Source organism: Mytilus galloprovincialis, chromosome 4 (assembly GCF_965363235.1).
Source record: "Mytilus galloprovincialis chromosome 4, xbMytGall1.hap1.1, whole genome shotgun sequence".
Classification (NCBI taxonomy): Eukaryota; Metazoa; Mollusca; class Bivalvia; order Mytilida; family Mytilidae; genus Mytilus; species Mytilus galloprovincialis.
The window spans coordinates 31,033,461-31,059,628 of record NC_134841.1 but is presented as its reverse complement, the minus strand read 5'-3'; the positions used below and the strand labels follow the sequence as shown (position 1 = coordinate 31,059,628).

At 31.6% G+C, this 26,168-nt stretch overlaps 1 protein-coding gene across 6 annotated transcripts in view; it reads left to right on the top strand.

Moving 5' to 3' along the window:
• Positions 1–16,651, top strand: part of LOC143071873 (ceramide glucosyltransferase-B-like) — a 37,482-nt gene extending 20,831 nt beyond the window's left edge. For all 6 annotated transcript variants that reach the window (XM_076246504.1, XM_076246505.1, XM_076246506.1 and 3 more), the window contains exons 4-12: positions 2,149–2,261; positions 7,443–7,584; positions 8,076–8,178; positions 9,877–9,978; positions 10,600–10,715; positions 11,291–11,478; positions 12,217–12,303; positions 12,927–13,119; positions 13,839–16,651. In XM_076246504.1, coding sequence (XP_076102619.1) covers positions 2,149–2,261; positions 7,443–7,584; positions 8,076–8,178; positions 9,877–9,978; positions 10,600–10,715; positions 11,291–11,478; positions 12,217–12,303; positions 12,927–13,119; positions 13,839–14,027 — 1,233 coding nt within the window. In that variant the 3' untranslated portion in view covers positions 14,028–16,651. The remainder of the gene's footprint in view (positions 1–2,148; positions 2,262–7,442; positions 7,585–8,075; positions 8,179–9,876; positions 9,979–10,599; positions 10,716–11,290; positions 11,479–12,216; positions 12,304–12,926; positions 13,120–13,838) is intronic.
• The last annotated feature ends 9,517 nt before the right edge of the window (positions 16,652–26,168 follow it).

Sequence of the window (26,168 nt, the reverse complement as noted above, 5' to 3'; positions counted from 1 at the left end):
TGCCTCATGTTACGAAGTTTCCATCAGTCACATGTCCAATGTCCTTGACCTCATTTTTATGGTTCAGTGACCACTTGAAAAAAAAGTTCAAATTTTTTGTAATGTTCAATTCTCTCTTATTATTAGTAATAGGATAACTATATTTGATATGTGTGTACCTTGCAAGGTCATCATGTCTGTCAGATTGTTTTCACTTGACCTCGACCTCATTTCATGGATCAGTGAACAAGGTTAAGTTTTGGTGGTCAAGTCCATATCTCAGATACTATAAGCAATAGGGCTAGTATATTCAGTGTATGGAAGGACTGTAAGGTGTACATGTCCAACTGGCAGGTGTCATCTGACCTTGACCTCATTTTCATGGTTCGGTGGTTATAGTTAAATTTTTGTGTTTTGGTCTGTTTTTCTCATACTATATGCAATAGGTCTACTATATTTGTTGTATGGAACGATTGTAAGGTGTACATGTCTAGCAGGCAGATGTCATGTGACCTTGACCTCATTTTCATGGTTCAGTGGTTATAGTTAAAATTTTTGTGTTTTGGTCTGTTTTTCTCATACTATATGCAATAGGTCTACTATATTTGTTGTATGGAAGGATTGTAAGGTGTACATGTCTAGCGGGCAGATGTCATGTGACCTTGACCTCATTTTCATGGTTCAGTGGTCAAAGTTAATTTTTTGAGTTTTGGTCTTTTTATCTAATACTATATGCCATAGGTCAACTATATTTGGTGTATGGAAATATTTTATGATCTTTATGTCAGTTGCACAGGTTTTATTTGACTGTGACCTCATTTTCACGGTTCATTGCATAGTGTTAAGTTTTTGTGTTTTGGTCTATTTATCTTAAACTATAAGTAATAGGTCAACTATATATGTTGTATAGAAGCATTGTTAGCTGTACATGTCTGCCTGGCATGGTTCATCTGAACTTGACCTCATTTTCAAGGTTCATTGGTCTATGTTTAGTTATCTTGGTTAATGTTAAGTTTATGTGACAGTTGTTATAAAGCTTAGCTTTATACTTAGCACTATCAACATAATATCAATGATTAGTATAGAAGGCGAGACATTTCAGCATGTGCACTCTTGTTTAAGACAATTATCAATTATTAATTGAGGCTCTTTTAAAATGGTCTGATATTAATTTTCCTAAAAATGCTTTACTTGTCATTCTTTTAGTTTAAATAAGCTAACATCACAATATAAATCAAAATGTAATGGCAAACAGGTTTTTTTTTAAAGAATTTCCTATCAGAAAAAATCTCGGCAGAGGGTTCCACTTGTGCCTTGTTTGAATTTTCACCAAAAAATAAAAGATTTTTTTTTATTCTGCCTGCTGACCCTTTAAAATATTCTTGTGTTAAGGAAAACCACCATTTAATTTTCAATGGTGTTATGAAATTAAATCCTCATTTTACAACTTTTAAATGACTATTGCAGTAAAAATATGTCATATACACTGATTGACCTCAGGTCATTCAGTGTAACTCATTCATAAAAAAACCCAACTGAACTAGTTAAGATTGGTCTATAAACCAACAGTAACTGCTACCATTGATAATATTGAATTATAGTGTATGGTTGGATGTATAATGAATACAATGTATTTCGTAGAATGGGTTTTAATAGAGGATAAGCTCCATGAAGAAAAACTTTTGAAAAAATAGTCATCTAATGAGAAAAAAGCCTTTGAAATTTGTAGTTAATAAAAATTAACACTTTATCACATTATTTCCATATGAAATTATTGTTAGTAAATGAAGAAACTTGAGATTGTATCAGTTTCCATTGAAGAACTCACTTATTTGTTACCCTTGTCTGAAAAGATTTGTCACAACTTAAGTCTGACATTATATTCTGTTCCAAGGATCATAGTTATTTCATTATAAATGATTAAAAATCTCATCATTAAGGTATGTACAGGAGATGACTTCATTCACTTTGTATGTTACCTTGACCTCTGACCAAGGGTAATTTGTTTTTTGCTGACATACTTAGTCATATGATCAGTTTAACCTACAGGCATGGTCAAGTTTTAGCTAATTATACATATTAATGATGTCTTATTTATTTTTCAATTAAAGAATACAAAGTGGACAAGTTTTGTGTAATCATTTTAACCTTTGACCTTTATGTTTTCAGATGTATTGGTTTGACGAACAGACATGGTCCTATGTAACCTTTATTTTGGCCATCTTGCCATTGATAGTGTATGCAGTTGCCATTGTAGTTATATCAATATGTCATATAGGAGGGTAAGACTCTTAGTATTACTGTTTATCCTGCAATTGGGTGTCCTACTATACAGATACAGCCCTACAAATATCGCTATGCTCTATCTGTATACTATACATACATGTATGCTGTATATGTGTACTATACAGATATCGCTTTCAAGTTCCGCTCACTGCTGGACTGAGTATTGTATGAACCTGCGTGACCTCAGAATGTGTATTGCAGTTGCGTTCCAATGACGTATTGTTTGACTTTATTCAAATTAACGATTACTATTATACGTTCGGTTTGTTTTCTAACATTTCTTTAGAGCAATAAGAATTACATCAATTTTTAGCTCACCTGGCACGAAGGGCCAAGTGAGCTTTTCTCATCACTTGGCGTGCGTCGTGCGTCGTTGTCCGTCGTCGTTAACTTTTACAAAAATCTTCTCCTCTGAAACTACTGGGCCAAATTAAACCAAACTTGGCCACAATCATCATTGGGGTATCTAGTTTTAAAAATGTGTCCGGTGACCCGGCCAACCAACCAAGATGGCCGCCATGGCTAAAAATAGAACATAGGGGTAAAATGCAGTTTTTGGCTTATAACTCAAAAACCAAAGCATTTAGAGCAAATCTGGCGGGGTAAAATTGTTTATCAGGTCAAGATCTATCTGCCCTGAAATTTTGAGATGAATCGGACAACTCGTTGATAGGTTGCTGCCCCTGAATTAGTAATTTTAAGGAAATTTTACAGTTTTTTGGGATACGATTGCTTTCAAGCAATCTGTAGACTTATACCGGTGGCTCAGAGCAATTTCCCTGACGTCAATCGTTTTATTCTAAACATTAAGGAACATCTCAGATTCTTATGATTGTCTTGCTTTTAAAGGTAAAAACAAACAAAGGGATTGAACTTAATCAACTTTCCTATAATGTTCTTTTCATAATCTTCATGTTTGATAATTCCCTTGACTTCGATGCGTGTTTTTAATAACAAGGAAAATCAGAATTAAGCAGTATTTATATTTAGTGTAGTTATAAATTTAGAAACACGTCAGAGGGAATTCCCAGTTTTGATAAAATGCGAGAGTTCTCTGAATACCGATAAATCTATTTCTGTCATATAAGAACTGAAGTGGAGTTTTTCTTATATGTTACCGTTTATATGAAACTGATATTTGAGATTGTACTTCCATAAAGAAATTGAGAACCATCTAGGTCGTTTAATAAGCATTTAATATATCTTGCCCCAGGGTTTGATTTGGAAATTATGCGCATGCGTATAGTTTTCTTGACTTTAAGGGGTTTTAGATTGAATGGTTACTCTGGATTCCCCACTCAATTAATTAATTTATAACTCATGGGATCTTTTCTATGTATGTCTGCTATTGAGGGTTATTGTTGTTGCATAATTTTAAATCATATGCATCATTTAGATTAAAATAAATATATTTCACATCGTAGAACACCCCTTCAGGCGAAATGGAGTCTTCCATATTATCGTTTCGAGTTGTCTCCCTTCCGGCAGTAACTTCTGTGAATTCTGAATATAAACAAGACGTCGAGTATTAGCTCGTTCTGTCAATAAACGTCGTATTATATTAAAAACGAATGCAATTTTAACCGATAAATGTGTACGGAAAGGAGCCATGATGACTGTCCCAAAGGACATTAAATATTTAAAGAGTTAGGAATGGGGTTCCTCCTAGAATTAACGTAGGAAAAAAGGTGATAAGATACGAATTGAAATCTACATCTACATCATACGACGATCCATCAGCACATTGATGACTATACGTCGGCGCATCGCTAACAGACACTTAATAAAATATAATAACCAATGAGTGAAATAAAATACCTTCTCTGACATCTCTCACTCTGAGTCAGTCAGTGACTGCTGTGGAAAGTAAACTTGGTATTGCAGTAGTACAAAAATAAAACACAATAGACCTAATTACATTGTTCATACACTTTTATCCGGGTTTGGCTATTTTGTAACATGTCTGTTTGTCATTTGAATTAGTTTTGAAAATAATATTATCCAGCTACATGCATACATGTGTCAATGAAACAATGGCAATCGTATCCCTCAGAGCAATCTGCTCTTTGATTGGTTATTATCTTGAATATTATTATAGATGGAGATAAACTGTTAACAGCAATAATGTTCAGCAAAGTTAGATTTACAAATAAGTCAACATGACCGAAATGGTCAGTTGACCCCTTTAGGAGTTATTGCCCTTTATAGTCAATTTTTAACCATTTTTCGTAAATCTTAGTAATCTTTTACAAAAATCTTCTCCTCTGAAACTACTGGGCCAAATTAATCCAAACTTGGCCACAATCATCTTTGGGGTATCTAGTTTAAAAAATGTGTCCGGTGACCCAGCCATCCAACCAAGATGGCCGCCATGGCTAAAAATAGAACATAGGGGTAAAATGCAGTTTTTGGCTTATAACTCAAAAACCAAAGCATTTAGAGCAAATCTGACATGGGTAAAATTGTTTATCAGGTCAAAATTTATATGCCCTGAAATTTTCAGATGAATCGGACAACCCGTTGTTGGGTTGCTGCCCCTAAATTGGTAATTTTAAGGAAATTTTATTGTTTTAGGTTATTATCTTGAATATTATTATAGATAGAGATAAACTGTAAACAGCAATAATGTACAGCAAAGTAAGATTTACAAATAAGTCAACATGACTAAAAAAGGTTAATTGACCCCCTAAGGAGTTATTGTCCTTTATCCCTTTCCTCCATTGACTTTTTTTTTTTTGCATACTTGATTCGCGTAGGATTTTTCAATAAAATGCTAAAAATATGCTTTAAAGTATAAACAAATTGCGAAAAACAAATATTTCATCAAATAAATTCAAGTCAGATATTCTTATGAATATCCTTTTCATATTGGATATAAATTTTATAAAGTCTGAAGCAGACACTTTGTAATCAAAGTATTTCAACTGAGGTACTACACAGGCGTCAAAAGGTGTCATTATGGAGTAAAGGGGGTGGCGTCAAAAGGCGACATTATGGAGGAAAGGGTTATAGTCAATTTTTAACAATTTTTATAAAATTTGTAAATTTTTACTAACATTTTCCACTGAAACTACTGGGCAAAGTTCATTATAGATAGAGATAACTGTAAGCAGCAAGAATGTTCAGTAAAGTAAGACGTACAAACACATCACCATCACCAAAACACAATTTTGAAATGAATCCATCTGCTTCATTTGTTTGATATTCACATAGACCAAGGTGAGCGACACAGGCTCTTTAGAGCCTCTAGTTTTATAACATACACAAATGAACAGCAATCTTTTCTATGATGACCATTTTCAAAACTTGAATGTGTATGATTGTGTAATAAAATCAACCATGTCAATTTCAGCTTGCATGTTTAGTGAATGTCAAGTCTAAAGCACAGGGGTTTCATTATCTTTCATGTTGACTGGTACTTTCCACGTTTCTAGGTGGTACTTTTCAATTTATTCCATGAATATCTTATATAAAAATTTCTACATTTAGGCGGTACTTGTCAATAGCATAGGAAGGTAAAAGTACCGGGTACCGCCTCCTAATGAATGGCCTGAAAGCATAGGACAACTCGTACACTTCTGTTTCAAATTGGACAATGTTTAGCTACTTGTTTTTACTGTTGACATTAGTTGTTATATTCAAATAGATAATTATTCACCTTGAGCGATGTATTATTATTGACCATTCAAGTTTCTTTTTTTGCGAACCCGTCTTCAGCTAAATGTGTGATTTTAATATTACTACGTGGGCCTCAAAGAATTTCATACAGGAGTAATAACTCACTAAAGCTCGCATAACACCTGTTTCTTAGCCTCGTACAAATACAGCTGATATTTGACCCTAAACAGCTATTGTCTATATATTTTACTTTTCCTTTAATGGTGCATTAAAGTTTATGCTCCTGTCATAGCATAGGGGTAATTAAGTGTTACCCTTGTCTGTCCCGTACATCCGGTCCTCAAAATGGGTTTTTGTTCTCTAAATTTAGTTTGTCTCTACTAAATGTAATCAAACTTATAAACACAATGCTTTTTACCTCAAAACATCTCTACTAAATGTAATCAAACTTATAAACACAATGCTTTTTACCTCAAAACATAGATCAAGTTAAAGGGGCCTTGGTGGCCGATTGGTCTAATTAGATACTACTGTAATCACTAGCAGGTCAACACTGATTGAGATTGTAATTTTGATCCTCTCTCATGCCGATGCACTTGACTTCAATCTGAATTGACAAGGATTGTCAGTTTTCCTATCGAAGGTCTGTGGTTTTCTCCTGGCACTCTGGCTACCTCCACCAACAAAAACTGGCTGCCACGAAATAAGCCCAAAAGGGATGTTAAAAACACATAAAATCAAATCAGATCAAGTTTGAAATTATGTGGAGTAACACTTTATAAATCCTTCATCTATATGAGGAAGTTAACTCCTGCATATTTAAGAGATAACTGTATTGTATTTGAAGCTTTAAGGACGTCCATCGGTAGTTTTACTGTCGCAAATTAAGTTTACCTGGCGACGCGGAGCGGAGACAGGTAAACGGGTATTTGCGACAGTGAAACTACCGATGGACGTCCGCAAAGCTTCAAATACAATACAGTTATCTCTATTCTAATGCAAAACAAGTTCATAATTAAATTTCAATCATTATTTTAGTGTAAAATCTTCATTAAAGAAAATTCCGCGAAAATATGTTATCTTTTTTGGTCCCTACACTAGGTGACGTCATAGGTATGCTGCCGGCGTCAAACATAAACACCGGGCGTATGCTGACTTTTGTGCCGGTTCAGAATGTAATAAAATTTGATAAAAAGAAGATTTTTAGCTACAACAAGTGAGTTTTTTTGGCTTATTATTGTAGAAATTACATGTCAATACATTCAGCAATTCAAAATGTCGGCTTCCTTAGTTACAGACAAGGAGATAGTTAATTTTACGCTAACTGTCATCCAATCAAAACCATTGATATAAAATAATTGCATTAGAATTACAAGCTTAGTGCATAGACACATTCTCTGTTTATTTATAACCAGACTGTGATTCCATGATTTCATTTCTTCATTGGTCTGAATTCAATTATGGCATTCTATTTTCTTGCTTTCTTGTAAATGTATTAAAAAAGAAAGATAAAGATTGTAAATTTATATTATGACTTGTTTATTATTATATATTTGCAGGCATTTCCATTTCCACAAGAAGGAGGAGCCATTATTGTCACATGAGTCTTTACCAGGGGTATCAATAGTCAAACCATTAATGGGAGTTGATGATTTACTGGTAGAAAACTTAGAAAGTCATTTTAGTCTCAATTATCCAAAGGTAAAACCAAAAGAGTTTTATTGTGTCCTTATCAAAAATTGTGTAAATATTCTTTTCATATTTTTTCACTTTAAAAAGTTTTGTTTTTTATACCAAAGCTCAAATGGGTGATAAATAAACTTGATTAAGATGTGGATATTAGACTTGACTGAAACTTTTGAGAATTTTAACCATACTATGCCATTGTACACCTCATAATTTATCTTTGAATCCCTCAACAAATCATGGAAGAAATTACATTGATTTTTGATTTGAAATGGCAGCTCCTATTAGTAACAAACACATAGATTGAGAATACAACTTTTTTGTTTAACTTACATGTATGTCACACTTGTTTTTGACATAAGTTCTATAAGGTGTATATTGTTCTAGCTAAAGTTGGTCTAGAGAGTCAGATCATAGTTTCAATTATTTATTACTATTTTTAGATATTTTTTAATTGATACCAGAAATCAGAAGTACTAACATAACATGTATAATTTCTGTTGTAGTTTGAGTTGTTACTGTGTACACAGACTGATGATGATGAAGCTATACCTGTTGTAAATAAACTAAGGAAGAAATATCCACAGGTCGATTGTACATTGTTCACAGGTAATTTATGACATTAGTTTTTAACCGGATTTTTGTGACAAAAATGTCGGTTATTGATTTGAGGTGTACGGCGGGCGGCCGGGCGGGCGGTCGGGCAGTCGGGCGGGCGGGCGGCAATCAAATGTTGTCCGTGCATTAACTCATGAACCGTTCAACCAAAGCTTTTAAAATTTTAATATGTTGTTACTGACAACTAAATGAAGGTCAAGTTCAATATTGGCGATTTTGACTTTAACCGTTCAGGAGTTATGGTTCTTGAAAGATTGAAAAATGAAGTTTCCAGTCGTGTCCGTGCATTTACGCATGAACTGTTCTACCAAAGCTTCCCAAATTTTAATATGTTGTTACTGATGACAAAATAGAGGTCAACTTCAATAAAGACGATTTTGACTTTTACCGTTCAGGAGTTATGGTTCTTGAAAGATTGAAAAATGGTGTTTCCAGTCGTGTCCGTGCATTTTCTCATGAACCATTCAACCAAAGCTTTTGAAATTTTTATATGTTGTTACTGATGGCAAAATAGAGGTCAAGTTCAATAATGACGATTTTGACTTTTACCGTTCAGGAGTTATGGTTCTTGAAAGATTGTAAAATGGCATTTCCATTCAAGTTGTTGCATTTACTCATGAACCATTCAATCTAAGCTTTTCAAATTTTAATATGTTGATACTGATGACAAAATGGAGGTCAAATTTGATATTGACGATTTTCACTTTCACCATTCATCAGCAATGGTTCTTGTGATATTGCCAGGACACAAATAAATATTAATAAATCCGGTTTGCTGTCGTTGTGACAGCCTCTTGTTATCAAAATGTTTCTTTTTGTAGCAATGAAAAATATTTATGGCAAAGATATATAGGCTCAGAGCTGTTATAATCAAATTTTTATGGTGGTTATAGGAATAAACATGTCTGTTTTGGGGTCTTTCCAATGTTGTAAGTGCATAATGAAATTTACTTACTGCATTATTACATTATTTGGCAATTTTCTCTTCTACAATGTAAGTACAACTTGTTATAAACAAACAGATGTTTATGAAACTTTACACAGTTGTAAAACATTATCAGAGAATGTGCAAACAGAAAATGAATCCTGAATCCACATGGTAAAGGGGAGATAATAGAATTAACTAGAGGTGGTAATAGTCTCCTGTATGAAAGGGGTATCTTTTTGTGAATTCACTCACAGTTCTATTATCAACAGGGTTGTTTAAAAAAAAGTGTATATGAAGGGGTGTGATAATAGCCATAATAGCCCCTGAATTGCAAAAATTGTCTCAAACTCTTTAATCAAATAGAAATATTATGTAAATGTTATTGAAAAATGATTTGGAAATTGTAGCCTGGTTTTATTCAGATCAGAAATTAAGTTTGCATATTATTACTGATACCTTATTTGAAGTATGTTTATGAGTGAATTTATAATACTTTGCTACATTTGAATTCAGGTGGCTTTATGATGCATACCTTCTTTTTATTGAGAAATAATATTTCTTCCAGATGGATATCTAAAAATGAAAAGCGTCAAATGAGGTGTACTGTATTGTAAAAGGTCTATATAATAATTTGTTATATGTTCTTACTTCATAGATAAAATTTGCAGGGTTTTCACAACAAATTGCATAAGTTGTAAACCTCTTGGTATGCAATGTAGGACTTGGTTAACTTAATACTTTACATGATTTTACTCTTATAGGTGGAGGTCCAGGCTGTGTAAATCCCATGGTCAACAATATGGCACCTGGTTACTGGAATGCTAAATATGATTTTATCTGGGTCAGTACCAGTAGAATTAAAGGTATGTGTAATATATTTTGATACCTTTAGAAAAAAGATATAACTATGAATAAGCTATATTGTATGTCTGACAAATTTTTCAAACCTGAAGGTTTTTTTTCAGTAATTGAAACTAAATATCAAGCTTTTGATAAAAGAAGAAAAAACTTGTTGATTTTACAGTTTTGAAATTTTTTCATTTTCCAATACAATACACCCTATGATGGCAAGTCTGTTGCAATACACCATTTTGTGATTTTTGACAAGAACATACACATGTGTTATCGTATACACATTTTAACCTTGATCTATATACAAAATTCTTTTTTATTATATTTTAGGAAATTATGTAGATGGAAAAATATTAAGTTTTTTGTACTATTGATGAATGCAGCTAATGATTATACCCAAAAATTATGTAAATTGTTAAAATGACATAGAGATTACAAAAATTTCCTCAATGATCTTTCTTAGATGTTATGATAATGCTAACAGTATATTGGAAAAAACAAAACAAACACACATGAATTCTTGTGGTAAAAACATATTATTTAATCGTAGGAAGATCTTTGAAAAGCTAGCATATGAATCTTTTAAATATGCAACTATCACATTGTATTGATAATATTTTTTTTTTTCACAGCCTCGTCGGATATAATCATGGATATGTCCTGCAAGCTTCAGAAACCAGATGTAGCCTTAGTCCATCAGATGCCATTTTATACAGACTTACCAGGATTTGCTGGAACTATTGACAAGGTACCATCTAAGGGAGATAACTAAAATCAATATGAGAGCACATATTATTTTTTTTTATCATTGAAGCAACTAATTACTTTGTAACTTAACCTCATATTTAGATTTCTGTGTTAATATTTGGAAGTTCAGTTTGAAAAAATGTCAGGAACAGTAAAGAAACATAATTGAATATTTCAGTGTAAAATAATCCAACTTTTATCATAAATTTTTGAGTGATTATTTGAGGGCTGTAATGGGGATACTTTCATGACAAATAACGATTTTTCCAAATGACTGTAACAGTAATTTTTGGTGCAATACAATAAAATGTACACTTTCTTTTAGATGATAAAAAATTCGACGGATTTAACAAATAACTTTATATTTTTTCCATAATAATTATAAGGATTATAATTTGAGACCTCTGAGGAATCACAGGGACTTGTTGATGAATCACACTAAAATAATTACCAATTTGATGCTAATGGTAGCTGAAAATGACCGTTTGATGCCTGACAGTAAAAGACATTCATACCATCTTATTGTTACTAAGTTTTATACATTATCAAATGTTTGTTATCTTTCCTTCTTTACAGGTACATTTTGGTTGTATAATTGGTCGCTGTTATCCAGCGTTTAATTTCTTAGGCCTTTGCTGTTGTACAGGGATGTCATACTTGTTTAAGAAGCCTGTGCTGGAGGAATGTCAGCCTCAAGGGGGACTGATCTACTTTGGAAAATACTTAGCTGAAGATTTCTTTTTATGTACATTATTACATGAAAAGTAAGTACTCATTGATGTAACACAATATCAACTTTTCATATTTATCAATATTTACCTTCAATTATTTCTTGAACAAATCTTGAAAATAAAAATAAAACACAGGAAAATCCTTTGATTGATTGTTGGTGTTAAATACCCAGTACTATTGGCTATATTATGGCAGTCACTTTTATGAAAGGAAAAAAAAATAGTTTGGCAAGAGAGAACCAAGACCTTTGAAAGGAAAACTGACAATCCTAGTTGATCTAGACTAGTTTCAAACGCACCTTCCACTCACAGAGTTCAAACTTCTTTGAAATTATTGTTGTTACTTAAGATTTTATTTAAATTATTATCTTGTTTATATTCAAGGCTATTATATCAAAATGTATGTTGGAGGGTAGGAAGGGAAGTTTTAATTATTGAATATGGTTCATGGGACTTTTTTCAGTATGTGTCTTATTACCATTTATATTGTAAAATTTTCTAAATTATGGTTCTTGGTTGTAGGGATATTTTGAAAGTCCCTTTCTAACCTCCCACATACTTAATGGAATAGACCTCACCTTGTATTATTTCTATTCCAAATTATCATTGTGACAGAATATTTTAAAGATATGTTAAACTGGATTTTAAAGAAAACCATTGATAATATAGAATATAAGGAAGGTATTTTACTGACATGTCACAATTTCGTTTACTGTCTCTAATGAGATTTGTTGATTGATATTTGTTTATACTTTTCCAATTATTTTACAGAGGCTACAAGTTAGTAATGTCAGCTTACCCAGCTCAACAGAATATTCCCTCATCATCTGTTTGTTTCTACAAGGATAGAATGGTCAGGTTGGTATCTTTATTTATTTTGGTTTCTACATGCCATTGGTATAATTTCTCAAGAACTACAAGTCAAGGTTTTCTAAAAATTTGAAATCAAACTTTACGTGAGCATGTTATACCCTGTGATGTGTTTTTACATCCATCAGTCATCAGCTTATATTTATTTACTGCAGAATGCATGGAGTGTGTAGGTAAAGGTAGAATCTTTGGTTAGCTTGCTTGTTAGCTGAACAGTGAACTCATTATTAGGTGAGGTATTCTACCCTCCTTTAGGAGTAGTCTAGTCCTACAGACAGATAGATTGGTTATCTGTCGGACTAGTCTACTCTTAATTGAGTGTAGTACATCTAACATAAAAAGACTTCATGGATCATCTAACAAGCAAACTAACCAAAGATATTACCTTTACCTACACACTCAATGCATTCTGTTGTGATACTTATTTCAGGGATATCAGAGTGCAATAGCTGCAGTTCCATTTATTCAAAAAAAATTACAGTGATAACAAGACAAAGGATCCCATTGTTTAGAAATTAGGAGAGAGAATAATAACGAAAAAGTCTAAATATGTAGCCTTTACTTGGGGTCAAGATAATCTAATGAATCATTTGTTCTTATTTTATTTGCAGATGGCTGAGGTTACGCCTTAACATGATGACATTTACAAGTGGTGTTCTAGAACCGTTAGGTGACATGATTCCTTTAGGAATTCTAGTTAGTCTAAGTGTCAATCATTTCTTCAGCATTAGTGTAACTTATTTCCTGCTGTTCCATTTCACTTTATGCCTCACATCAGATTATATACTACTGAAACGGTACCAGGTAAGTTGACTAACAAATATGTTATTGTGGATTAATTTTTATGCCCCATCTACTTATTCCTCATCTACGATAGTAGAGGGGCATTATGTTTTCTGGTCTGCAGGTCCGTTCGTTCGTCTGTTTGCTTCATTTCAGGTTAAAGTTTTTGGTCAAGGTAGTTTTTGATGAAGTTGAAGTCCAATCAACTTAAAACTTGGTATACATGTTCCCTATAACATGATCTTTCTAATTTTAATGCTAAATTAGATTTTTGACCCAAATTTCACTGTCCTCTAAACATATAAAATGATAGTGCAAGTGGGGCATCTGTGTACTATGGACACATTCTTGTTCTATATACAAAGCTTGTTATCTGACAGAATGGATAGTTGAGGATCAAGTATTTTCACCATTCATATTTGTTATTTTTAAATTTGTTTGTTCTTGTCTATCCTGTTCTATAGATATACAAATAGAAGAAGAAACTGTATTAGCCCACCCAATTTGAATAGTAAAAAAGGTCAATTCAAAGTTTTGATTGCCTTGATGTTCCATTTATGAGTTATGCAAATTAAATTATTGATCAATATTTTGAAAACATTAACTTTTCTCCCTTTCATGAATTGTATTCAGAAATTTTTTAACACATTGAAAAATGTTGAAAAATGATGTATGTTCATTCACCTTAATATACCATTGTTTGTTAAAACACAGATTATCTATATATTTTTTTTTTTCAGAATGGTCCACTTATATTTTCAAAATGGAAGTTTGTGTTCTGTTGGTTTGTTACTGAACTTATGAGAACTGTAACCTATTTTGAGGCTATTTGGCGGCCTCAGACAATATTTTGGGGTACAAAACAATTTAGGGTACGTCTAGGAGGAGTTACTGAAGTAGTGCGAGATACTAAGAAGACTAAATCATAGCAAACTAGTCATTACTTAGAAAGGGAGATGATTTACCTAAAACAGAAAGTAGACAAAAGGAGATTACCCTGTCGGAAACAGAATCAAGTACAGAAAGACTTAGAGAAAGTGTATCATGTTGCATTTTAGTTTTGGGCTATGTTTGATTGGGAATTCAGTGCTTTAATGAAGGATTTGTAAGGGTTGTTTAACAACAACTGTCATCACTAGGGGATACACATGCATATAATCATGATAGTAGTGTTTGATAAATTTGGGAAATATTATTCAATTATTTTTGCTAAATTCAGATCATTAGTAGATGATAGAAAATTCTAAGACTGTTCAAGATTAGCACATGTTTGTCTAAGCTTAGTGATCGAGACATCAGTGATTTATAAATCTAAGCCATTATAGATTATATAGTAATTTTTGGATGTAGTAGACTTGTGCATTTTAAACCTGTCCAGTAATTAATATTGATTCATTATTGATATTTTTCACATTCAGTGCAATATAATAAAAATTTTATCAAGCAAGTTTAAAATTATTACTCCACAATTATGATGAAATATTGACATCTACTATTGTTTTTTGAGAGGTAATAGTACTTTATTTTTTTCAATTGGTATTTATATTGATGATATAAATGCACCAATTTTGGGGCCAAAAACGGTGAATATTTTTTGTAAAACACAATAGTTTATAGATTCTTTTAATTTGTAGGCTCCACATTTTAAAATATTTTGTATTTGCAATCATCAGTTCACCTGTCTTTCATGATTTTCATATAAATAACCAGTATTTTGCATTTTATTAGAACTGGTGGATGAAATGTTTCATTTATAAAGGAGAATTTTTTATAAGAGCTACCATTTGGCTAGAATTGTGAGATTCTTCAGTCTTTCACAAGTTTTATTATTTCATTATAACATTATTGATAATTTCTGTTCACTTTTAGTGCAGAAATGTCATTTGAAATATAAATGTGATATCTCACAGCCTAATTTCTTAATATGAACATCTGAAGGGCATTATTATATATATATCATACTTTTTGAATTTTGTTTTTCCAGGGGCTTAATAAAATTTCATATTCCTTTTTCTGTTAATATAAAAGTTGATCTGTAATAATGTATTATTCTTTTGTACAATTTAAGTAATCTCTTTTTTTTTCATCTTTTATAAAATCTATATTTTTTATACTATATACAGTTTAGCCCAAGACTTTATGAGAAAATGAGTGATTTTTGCAAATTTTATTTTAGAGTTTTGTATATTTTTATTGGAAAACACAATGATTGAATTAAAAAAAAAAACCAGGCATTTTTAAGAGATTAATTTTGGCCAGGTTGCCAAGATAGCAAATTTCAGCAATTATGCATGTATGTAAACAAATTTTTCTGCAGTTTCTTACCCAGTTTTATGAAACATAAAATGTTTGCAAACCAATTGAGGTTTTGTACATTTTATAATGGAGTTGACAAAAATAATTCCCCATTTTTGAAAATCTGTTTATCCTTAATTTGACTATGGTCCATTTTTCAATTATCTTTGGATGTGTCTATGTATTCATTTCTTATTTTTTGAAGGATTGTTTTGGTAAAGTTTTGAAGTTGTACATTATGGTCGATGTTGATAATAGACCTAATTCTGTTAGATACATGACAATCAAAATAATCATAGAAAACAATCAAACATCAACAGTGAGGAATATCAGTGGTTAGTGAACGAGCCAAAATCATTTTTAAATGATGTGTGAAAATACAACTATTATCTTATTTAATATTTGAGAACCAAAAGATTGCTAAGAAAGAGAAATTTTTATTTCAATAATTTTTATTTAAAATAATTTTGCCTGTTTCAATAATAGCGCCCTGATTCATTCTAATTAAGGAAAATTGAAAATGTTAGAATATCCTGCAAACTGACTTTATAAAAAAAATATAATAAAAAAGTTTAACAAACTTTGAAAATTGTGTTATATATATTTAAATCATAAAAACATTATGGAATATGTTTACTACTTTTGCTATAGATGATAAAAATGTAGTGCAAAAGTAAAAGAATTGTAAAGAATTCAATATTTTTCTCCCTTCTATGTCTCTTTATTATTTTATCTTTAAGGAAACCAAATCAGAACTTCTAAGTATATAAAAATAAGAAGATGTCTTAGATGACTTAGAAATATATGTTCTTATTAGAAATTGAATTAAAAACATCATCCAAATCTTTAAATGTTATAAGTATAATTATTGTTCTAAGATTTATTTTTAAACAACATTGACCAAAATATGACATATCAGGGAATTTAGATTTTTATTTTGTTTTGCTGTTACATTTATTAATTTTGCTTTAATAAAAATTAATTAGTTAGATTTTTCTTCGCATATATTTTATTTCATGTTTTTTGTTTTCATCTGGTAAATGACAATCATTTGAACATATTTCATTTTGAATGATAGCGTCATTTCAACTCATGTTCATACTAGTCTTAGTGTAGCAGATATGAATAAAGGGAGTCAATGAGACAGCAACCCAACATGAAAGACTATGATACCTTGAAGTCAACATACAGTCTTTAACACAAAAAAGTGTGATTATGATATGTCAAGTTACAAACCATTTAAAAAAAACCCAAAGGATATAGCTTATCTATCCATGACACAAAATCATTACATGCACTGCAATAAAACACAAAAAGTAAAGGAACAGTGTAAAATGGTAAATAAATTTAACAAGGTCTGTCAAAGATTAGCTATCAATACTGCATTCATTGGTAAACATATTTAACAAGGACTGTCAAAGATTAGCTATCAATACTGCATTCATTGGTAAACATATTTAACAAGGACTGTCAAAGATTAGCTATCAATACTGCATTCATTAAAGGACAACAAAATAAAAAATGACTCTTTCATGGAATGTTTTCATAAACATATTGGGATTGGTCTTGATAACATGATTTGTATTAAATATGTTGTACAGACATGTGAATCATAGCTTTATTTTAATTAGCATTAAAGTTTACAGGAATATCATACTGATGAGTCTTTTGAAGACGAAACGACACGCGTCTGGCATATATACAAAATTTAGTCCTGGTATCTATGATGAGTTTATTAACATTTAATTTTTTACTGCTGAAAAAATAAAACCAGTATTAACAAAGTTAATTTTTTAAACCAGATATTAATAATCGAATAGTTTTCTAGTCTTAAGCTTTAAAAACATTCTTGGAGAAGACCTATTTATTGTAATGAAGTTCATTCATCCTTTGTTGTATCTTTAGACTGATCATTTACCATTGTGAGTGTGTAATCTTTCATTAAACTGATGTTTTTATGTGTATCATTATTTGTGATCCTATCACCATGACATTTCTCACTGCTAAAATTGTATTTATTGTATTGAATGAGTCTCATTGTTATGTATTGCTACTATTTTTTTATTCTCCTCAAATCAAAGCATAGTTCAAGTAATTCTATAAAATTATTTTGTCACTACCATTTTGATCATTTCTTCATTTTATTTTAATTAAATGAGCTCTTTCAACTTAGATGACACTTAAACAGGGAGATTCATAATAGTTTATTTTGATATTTTTTACAAACCAAAGTTATATTTAAATTTTCCTACACAGACTGAATGTCAAACTGTCTTTTTTTGCCTTTTGTGGGTGCCATATAATAGGTTTGAATGAAAATCTTATTTCTAAAAGTTTGAATTTGAAAAATTTGAAAAGGAAAGCTTTTTTTTTTATACAAATAATGATAATTGATTGAAATCATAAAATTAATTCTTTCAGCCTCTAGACTAATCAGAAGAACATGTTATAGATGATGATCCAAACATCAGGATATTTATCATAAACAGTTGTATCGCTTATTTGTTATGAAAGGCTGATATATTAACACATTTTCGGCATGTGGAAGAAATGATTATAAATTTCCTAACAAGAAAAAAGTGGGGGGAGGGACATATAAGTCTTATCATTATATACTTTCTGTTTTGGAAAGAAGGAATGCTTTAAATTTACAACAAATAAGTCCCGTCTTTTTTTCTGTAGAAAAAAAGTCAACATACTTGCATCAAAAAGGTTGTTGTTTATATTGATATACTTAATATAATTCCTTTTTTATCTGACAAATCCAGTGGCAAAAAGGTTTAGTGATTGACAACCTTTTTCTTTAATTTACAAACCAAATTATTCCATTCAGTATTTACTTCAAATTCCTCGTATTTTCCATTGAATTTCCTCAAAAAAGTCAAAAAGTAAATTAAAAAAAGTCATTTCATTTTAGAAACAACCTCTTTATTTTGCAGTATAAAGACATTGTACAAAACTGAGTGTTAATCAACATTTATTATTTTTATTATTTTTTTATTTTATGAATATTTTGACTTTTCTTGATTTAATGGTTGATATAATTATACCTATACAGCTATTAATGACAAAACCACTGTAAAAATTGATATTCAGACAAGTGTATTTTTGTTGCTTTTTCTAGGTTGCCAAATTGTTCTAAAGCAGCCTTTATATCTAATTGTGTGAGGTTTTTGTTGTTCAGTATAATTTCTTATATCTGTTAATATATCTGAGTTTGATTGTTAAGTAAATTTTTAAGATCAATTTATATTGTAGCCTCTTTACATGAGTAAATCTAAGATCTGTGAATGCATGGTTAGTTTTCATGGTCTGTGAATTCATAATAATTTTGTATAGATGGTCTGTAATTTTTGTCTGCGTATATGAAAATTGTGTATAAATGATTGTTAATTTTGTTGTAATTTTTTACAATTAATATTTATATCATCTGTTAATCTGTCCATGTCTACATTCCCATTATATTTTATGCAAATATAGAATATTTTGTTATAATAGAATTGTTTATTTTATTTGCCAAGTACACAGATAAAATAGTGTAGAGTGAATAAACCACTCCAGTGGCAGATCCAGGGGGGATTACTGGGGTTGAAACCCCCCTTTTTTTAACAATCAGTGCATTTGAACATATGGTTGAACCCCCTTTACCCTGGTTGGGAACCCCTTCTGGAAATAAGGAAATTCAAAATCAAGTATTCTGATCTGATCATAGGAAACACGCAAAAATGTGCCTTTCTATTTTAAATTGATACAAACACATTTTACAAGAATTCAGATCTACAATAATAAAGCTTTCAGTTGCCAGGTGCTACCTTTTCTCATCAGTTTTTATCTAGGGTCGTAACACAGTACATGATAAAGATGGAATTGTTACATATCAGCTGAATTAGCTGTGGTAGAAGATCTTACAAATTAGTGAGGATGTAGTCACAGAAATTATTATATTATGATTACATCTGAACCAATGACAACTGTATGACAGATTTCATCCATCAGAACACCAGTGGTGGTGATACAAGGCTGAAAACACATTCTGTATATATAATTCTTCTGAATAACAAACCAACAATGTTTGATATTTTGTTGAAGCAAATTTTTTTCTTCCATTTGCCGGGATTCGAACTCATGCTACTGAGATTTTGTGGTGCTAAACTACTTGACCACCTAGGCCCTATTTGATATCTTAATGCTAAGGGCAGGAACTGTTTTATCTTCTGTCTTATATTTTTCTTCTTTACTGGACCCAAATTAGTTTTATCCTGAACCTTGACTTGGTTTTCCCTTGCTTATTAGTCATCTACTTGTGAGAAAAAATATATGGTTTATGATGTGTTAATCTGATGCAAAATATCACTTAATCTTTGGTATGTGTTGAGAAGTGACCAATTTTCTACTACCAAGAACTTTTTATACGACCGCAAAAATGGAAATTTTTTTGGTCGTATATTGGTATCACATTGGCGTCAACATCGTCGTTGTCGCCGTCCGAATACTTTTGGTTACTATGAAATTTAAACACAAGGTTTATGACCATAAAAGGAAGGTTGGGATTGATTTTGGGAGTTTTGGTCCCAACAGTTTAGGAATAAGGGCCCAAAGGGTCCAAAATTAAACTTTGTTTGATTTCATCAAAAATTGAATAATTGTGCATGTAGATTCTTAATTTTTGGTCCAGTTTTCAAATTGGTCATACATTTAGGTCCAAAGGGTCCAAAATTAAACTTAGTTTGATTTTAACAAAAATTGAATCCTAGGAGTTCTGGCCCAAGTATAGAATACGTTTAAGTAGTTCCGGCAATATTCGAAATATCCATACGCCAATACTTTAAATATGTTTAGGCGCGCAACAATCTGAAGGCCTAGTTCCGGCAATAATCGAAATATTCATTCGCTGAAACATTAAATATGTTCTTGTGGGTCGGTGTTTTTAGGGGTTAACATAACAGCTGTTAATATGTCAATGTGGATAGGGACTAGCATGAGGTTGGATACTCAATTAAATAGTCAGCAAGTTTACAGGTCAGCAGGTCAACAGGTCAGCAGGTCGACAGGTCAGCAAGTCGACAGGTCAGCAGGTCGACAGGTCAGCAGGACAACAGGTCAGAAGATGTTTCATGTTATCCATAGATTATTAGTCATTAAGTCGGGATGTTGTGTAGAGGGAAGGTTTGGTACTCAGTTAAATAGTCAGCAAGTCGACAGGTCAGCAGGTCGACAGGTCAGCAGGTCGACAGGTCAGCAGGTCGACGGGTTAACAGGTCAGCAGGTCGACATGTCAGCAGGACGACAGGTCGACAGGTCAACAGGTCAGCAGGTAGACAGGTCAGCAGATGTTTCATGTTATCCATAGATTATTTGTCCATAGGCGTTTTCCATAAATTTTTAAAGGACATTGCAATCTTTAATGAAAACAAATGAAACGGCCAATAAAAGATAAACTAAAATGGATTAAAAAGCGCCACTGTAAACTTAAAGAAAAAGTAATTGACGAGTTTTGTTTTGTTGAAATTTAATTTTTCCTCTCAAATAAAATATACAATCACTTCTTTTATATATTAGATGAAAAACTATAAATAGCTTATACTGTTATTGAATGTGTTGATGCTTATGTTTTTTTATCTGTAGAACCGTTTGCCTAAACTTTTAAAAATTATAAAAAAAAGAAATAGCTACATTTTCGACTTGTCGGACTGTCAATCAAGCTAATTGTTGACATGTCGCTGTCGACCTGTTGACCTGTCGGCCTGTCGGCCTGTCGACCTGTAGGCCTGTCGACCTGTCGGTCTGTCAATCTGTCAACCTATCGACCTGTCGACCTGTCGACCTGTCGTCCTGTCGACCTGTCAATCCCAACTTAATATGGCGATTAAACATAACTACAATCTTCAAATAATAAACCTGGAAAATAATTTAACTTGTATAAAAACCGATTTACTTCATTTGACTTAAATATAAGTCCGATGGTACTACAATCACGTATTCTATACTTGATCCGGAGTTCTTTGATATACTTAGATTTTTTATTATTGGCCAAGTTTTCAAATTGGTCCAAATGGGGGTCCAAAATTAAACTTTGTTTGATTTCATCAAAAATTGAATAATTGGGGTTCTTTGATATGCCAAATCTAACTGTGTATGTAGATTCTTAATTTTTGGTTCTGTTTTTCAAATTGGTCTACATTATAATCCAAAGGGTCCAAAATTAAACTAAGTTTGATTTTAACAAAATTTGAATTCTTGGGCTTCTTTGATACGCTGAATCTGAAGATGTACTTAGATTTTTGATTATGGGCCCAGTTTTCAAGTTTGTCCAAATCAGGATCCAAAATTATTATATTAAGTATTGTGCAATAGCAAGAAATCTTCAATTTCACAGTATTCAGCAATAGCAAGAAATCTTCAATTGCACAGTATTGTGCAATAGCAAGTATTTTCAATTGCACAGTATTGCGCAATAGCAAGAAATATCCAATTTCACAATATTGTGCAATAGCAAAAAATTTTCAATTGGAGTTATCTTTCTTTGTCCAGAAGAGTAGTTGAATAAACTTAAATCATTGTTTTACACAATATACAATGTATATTCACTTTTACTACCAACTGATAAATTAAAACAATCTCTACCATTCAGTGATAACAAGCACTTTTTTTTACATTTTAATATTTTATGATGTATTTAAATGAGTAGTTATTGTTGCAAACTCCATTAAAAATTTGAATTGAGATCAGATTTGGATTAAGGGAAAGGGGGATGTGAAAAAAAATTGGGGGAGGGGAGTTTAAATTTTTTTTCATTTCATATTTAATAAATAAAGAGAAAATTTCTTCAAACATTTTTTTGAGAGGATTAATATTCACAGCATAGTGAATTGCTCAAAGGCAAAAAAAAATAAGTTCATTAGACCACATTCATTCTGTGTCAGAAACCTATGCTGTGTCAACTATTTAATCACAATCCAAATTTAGAGCTAAATCCAGCTTGAGTGTTGTGTCCATACTTGCCCCAAACGTTCAGGGTTCAACCTCTGCGGTCGTATAAAGCTGCGCCCTGCAGAGCATCTAGTTGATAAATATTCCGTATCAACTCCACAAATAATACATGATGGTCTTTATGTATAGATTCTGTATAGTGACGTTGTTTATCATCTTAACAACATGTTATAGTGTTCTTTCATCTGTTTTTGCTCTTTTATTAATATTATTTTTACTGTTTGGTATGTTTTCTGTGATATCCATTGTCAATGTGTTGGCATTATTTTTCATTTTTGCTGGTGTGTTTTGTAAGGCAACTTTTTGTGTTTCTTTTGGTTCATATGACGCGACTCTGTACTTTTAAAGATCTCACCAATGTGTTATCATACCTTAGCCGTATTTGGCACAACTTTTTGGAATTTTGGGTCCTCAATGCTCTTCAACTTTGTACTTGTTTGGCTTTATAACTATTTTTATCTGAGTTTCATTGATAAGTCTTATGTAGATGAAACGCACGTCTGGCGAAATTATAATCCTGGTACCTTTGATAACTTTTTCCTGTTATATGTCATTATGTTATTGTTCTATTATAAAGTTGAAAATGTGAAATTATAATTTTTTTGAAAAGACATTGAACAGCAAACTATTTTATATTTAATTCTGTGTGACCTTTACATTTTGTTACGTCAAACATGCAAAGCAATGCATGTGGTTGTAAATCTGATAAATGCTTTTTTGTGCTTTTTCTTACATATTTGTTTGTTATGAGATTGTGACACAGTGATGACTGCTGTACCATATTTTGACTATTTTACCTTTAATGTCTGTTTTATTCACGCATCGTTGTAAATATATAATGAAGTTTGATGCGACTGTCATACAAGCGCTATAAAACCAGGTTTACTCCACCATTTTTTGCATTTGAAAATGCCTGTACAAAGTCTGGAATATGACAGTTGTTGTCCATTCGTTTGATATGTCTTGTCATTTGATTAGGGACTTTCCGTTTTGAATTTTTCCTCGGAGTTCAGTATTTTCGTGATTTTACTTTTTTTTTTAATTTGTTCATATTCCTTCCAGAATTGTTGAACATCCATCTCACGGTCACATAGATATATATCTGGCATTCATTATCATATAACATCACCTACATTATGTGAAATAATGAACAGTTTATTATCAGCCTCACATGAAGTTGCTTACCAGTATTTGAAATCACTGATGAAAGTATTTCAAGTAGATGTACTCCTTATAAGACAAATACAAAATAATTTTTTTTTATCAGTGATGCAGCTTCAACAGGAAAGTTAAACTTATGATTGGATAAGAGCATATGCACCATGTCATTTTCGTTTCAAGACTATATGGTGTAGGGTTTGATAACTGACTAAATTTCAAACATAGCTGATTCAGAATTTGATTAATAAACTGGATAACATTACAATTTTATTTGATTATAAATAAAAATAAAATAGTGTAAAACGTCCTTATATATCAGAAAATTCTGTTCAAGACGATTCACACATGTTGCTGGGACAGTTAGCTAAATTAACTCATCATAGATACCAGGATTGAAATTTCCATCGGTATATCACTGTGCATTCAATATACATAGCGATGCTTTGTATATAATCAGCACTTCCTTCATGCCAATCAGTATATGAACTCGCACCAAATTTTGATTAATGGTACAAGTTGCATAGATCACTATCTTATTAAATGAAGGCAACAGTAGTATACCGCTGTTCAAAAATCATAAATCGATTGAAAGAAAACAAATCCGACTTACAAACTACAACCGCGAAAAAAATATCAATGATAAGAGGAAAACAAGGAAACAACAGAAACACTGAAGTGCAACAGAAACAAACGACAATGCAACATACATAGAAACGAACTATTAGTTAACAACTGCCGTTATTAAGCGAACTTAAATAGAAAGATTTCAAAGATGTTTCTAGTTACAATTTAAAGATAATTTTACATTTGAAAATATCAGAAATGAGAAAAAGCAGATGAGTGGTAAGACCAGTGTTTCTTATGAATTAAAAGTAATAATATTTGATACTGTCCTTTCACGTTGTTATTTGGTTTGGATCACTAATGAACAGAAACTATGCGCATGGCACAACACATTAATGTGGCAGCTTTTAATTTTGTACTTAAACTTTTGTTATCTGTAAATTTCATTTTGAAATTACAGTAAGATAATTTAAGATAAGATAATTTTTATAAACCAATCATGTTGCCCAAAATTTGAGCTATACAATTGAATGAATTACAAAATAAAGCACAGAAAATGGTTAGAATGATTACAGTACATTTTAACAAAAAATAACCTGATATAAACCAAGTTATTGACAAAACGTATGTACACATCATCGTAAAATATAATTAATAAGACAAACTAATGTTAACGTTGTTCTATTGTTCGATGATTAAAACAGTCCTGGTATTTGAAAAATATATATATATCTTTATCCACTAAATCAGAGAACTGCAAAAAGATTTCAAGCTTTTACATTAAAACTTTGATATGTTGATTCTGCGACAGTTAACACGAAGTCATGAAAGGGACTGCGTTGGAATAATCAGTGGATTGTCTCAATGGTTCAGACAAAGGATATTAAATAACAAAATACTAGTAGTTTAAAATTCAAATTTAAATAGCAATAAATAATTCGAGTACTGAAACGAAATGTAAATGTAAAAAAAAAAACCAATTGTGTAAACACTAATTAATTTTATTTCTAAACTAAGTATGTAACATATGTCTAAAGGTTAATGTTTAACTGCTATAATACTATGTGGTTCAGTTACCTATTGTTTTTAAAAATTGTAGACCTATATTGTAAAAAGAAATGTCAACCAGGTTTCATAAATGAAGGTGACCGTGGTATACTGCTGTGCAAAAGTCCTAAATCGATTGATGGAAAACAAATCCGGGTTACAAACTAAAACCGAGGGAGTCACATCAATTATAAGAGGAAAACAACAAATCAACAGAAACAATAAAATGCAACAAAAATCAAATTGCAATGCAACATACATACATAGAAACGAACTCTAATTTAGCAAATGCATGCCATTTTCCTGACTTGTTACAGGACAGTTTAAGAAAATATGGTGGGTTGTAGATAAGGGAGCAATAAACAAAAGTAATATAAATTAACGCGACGGTTGTTTTCCGATGTTCAAGTCTCGTAAATCGATTAGAAGGACAAATCAAGGTCAAAAACAAAAACTGACAAAATCCCAAAAAATCAAAAAGGAGCCGGACCGAGTGCATCGACATGGCAAGTATCCTATGTTATGCATGCATTATCCGTCTTGCGAACTTACACTCGGTAGAAATGTGACAATCGGAAAGAGGACACAATCGATAAAACTGCAGATTAGGCTACTAGACTGGTATAAATTTTTGTTGTAATATGTATTTTGATTGAGTGACGCTATTTCAATTGAACAGATTTTACACTAGTCCTTTTTGGGGCCCATTATAACTTGCTGTTCAATGTGAGCCACGGCTCCGTGTTGAAGACCGTTCTTTGACTTATAATAATGATTTATTTTTACAAATTGTGATTTGGATGGACAGTTGTCTCATTGGCACTCAAACCACATCTTTTTATATCTTTTAAAAAATCTAATCACGAAAACATGCTACTAGTAAATTGAGAAACCGAAACAACGTATCGGTCTAATAATTCGTGAAGGTGACCGTACGACATCATTCTGTAGTTATACTTTAAAATAAATCTGTCGAAGCAGTTTTTGTGTGAGGAGCACACCCCTGTTAATGC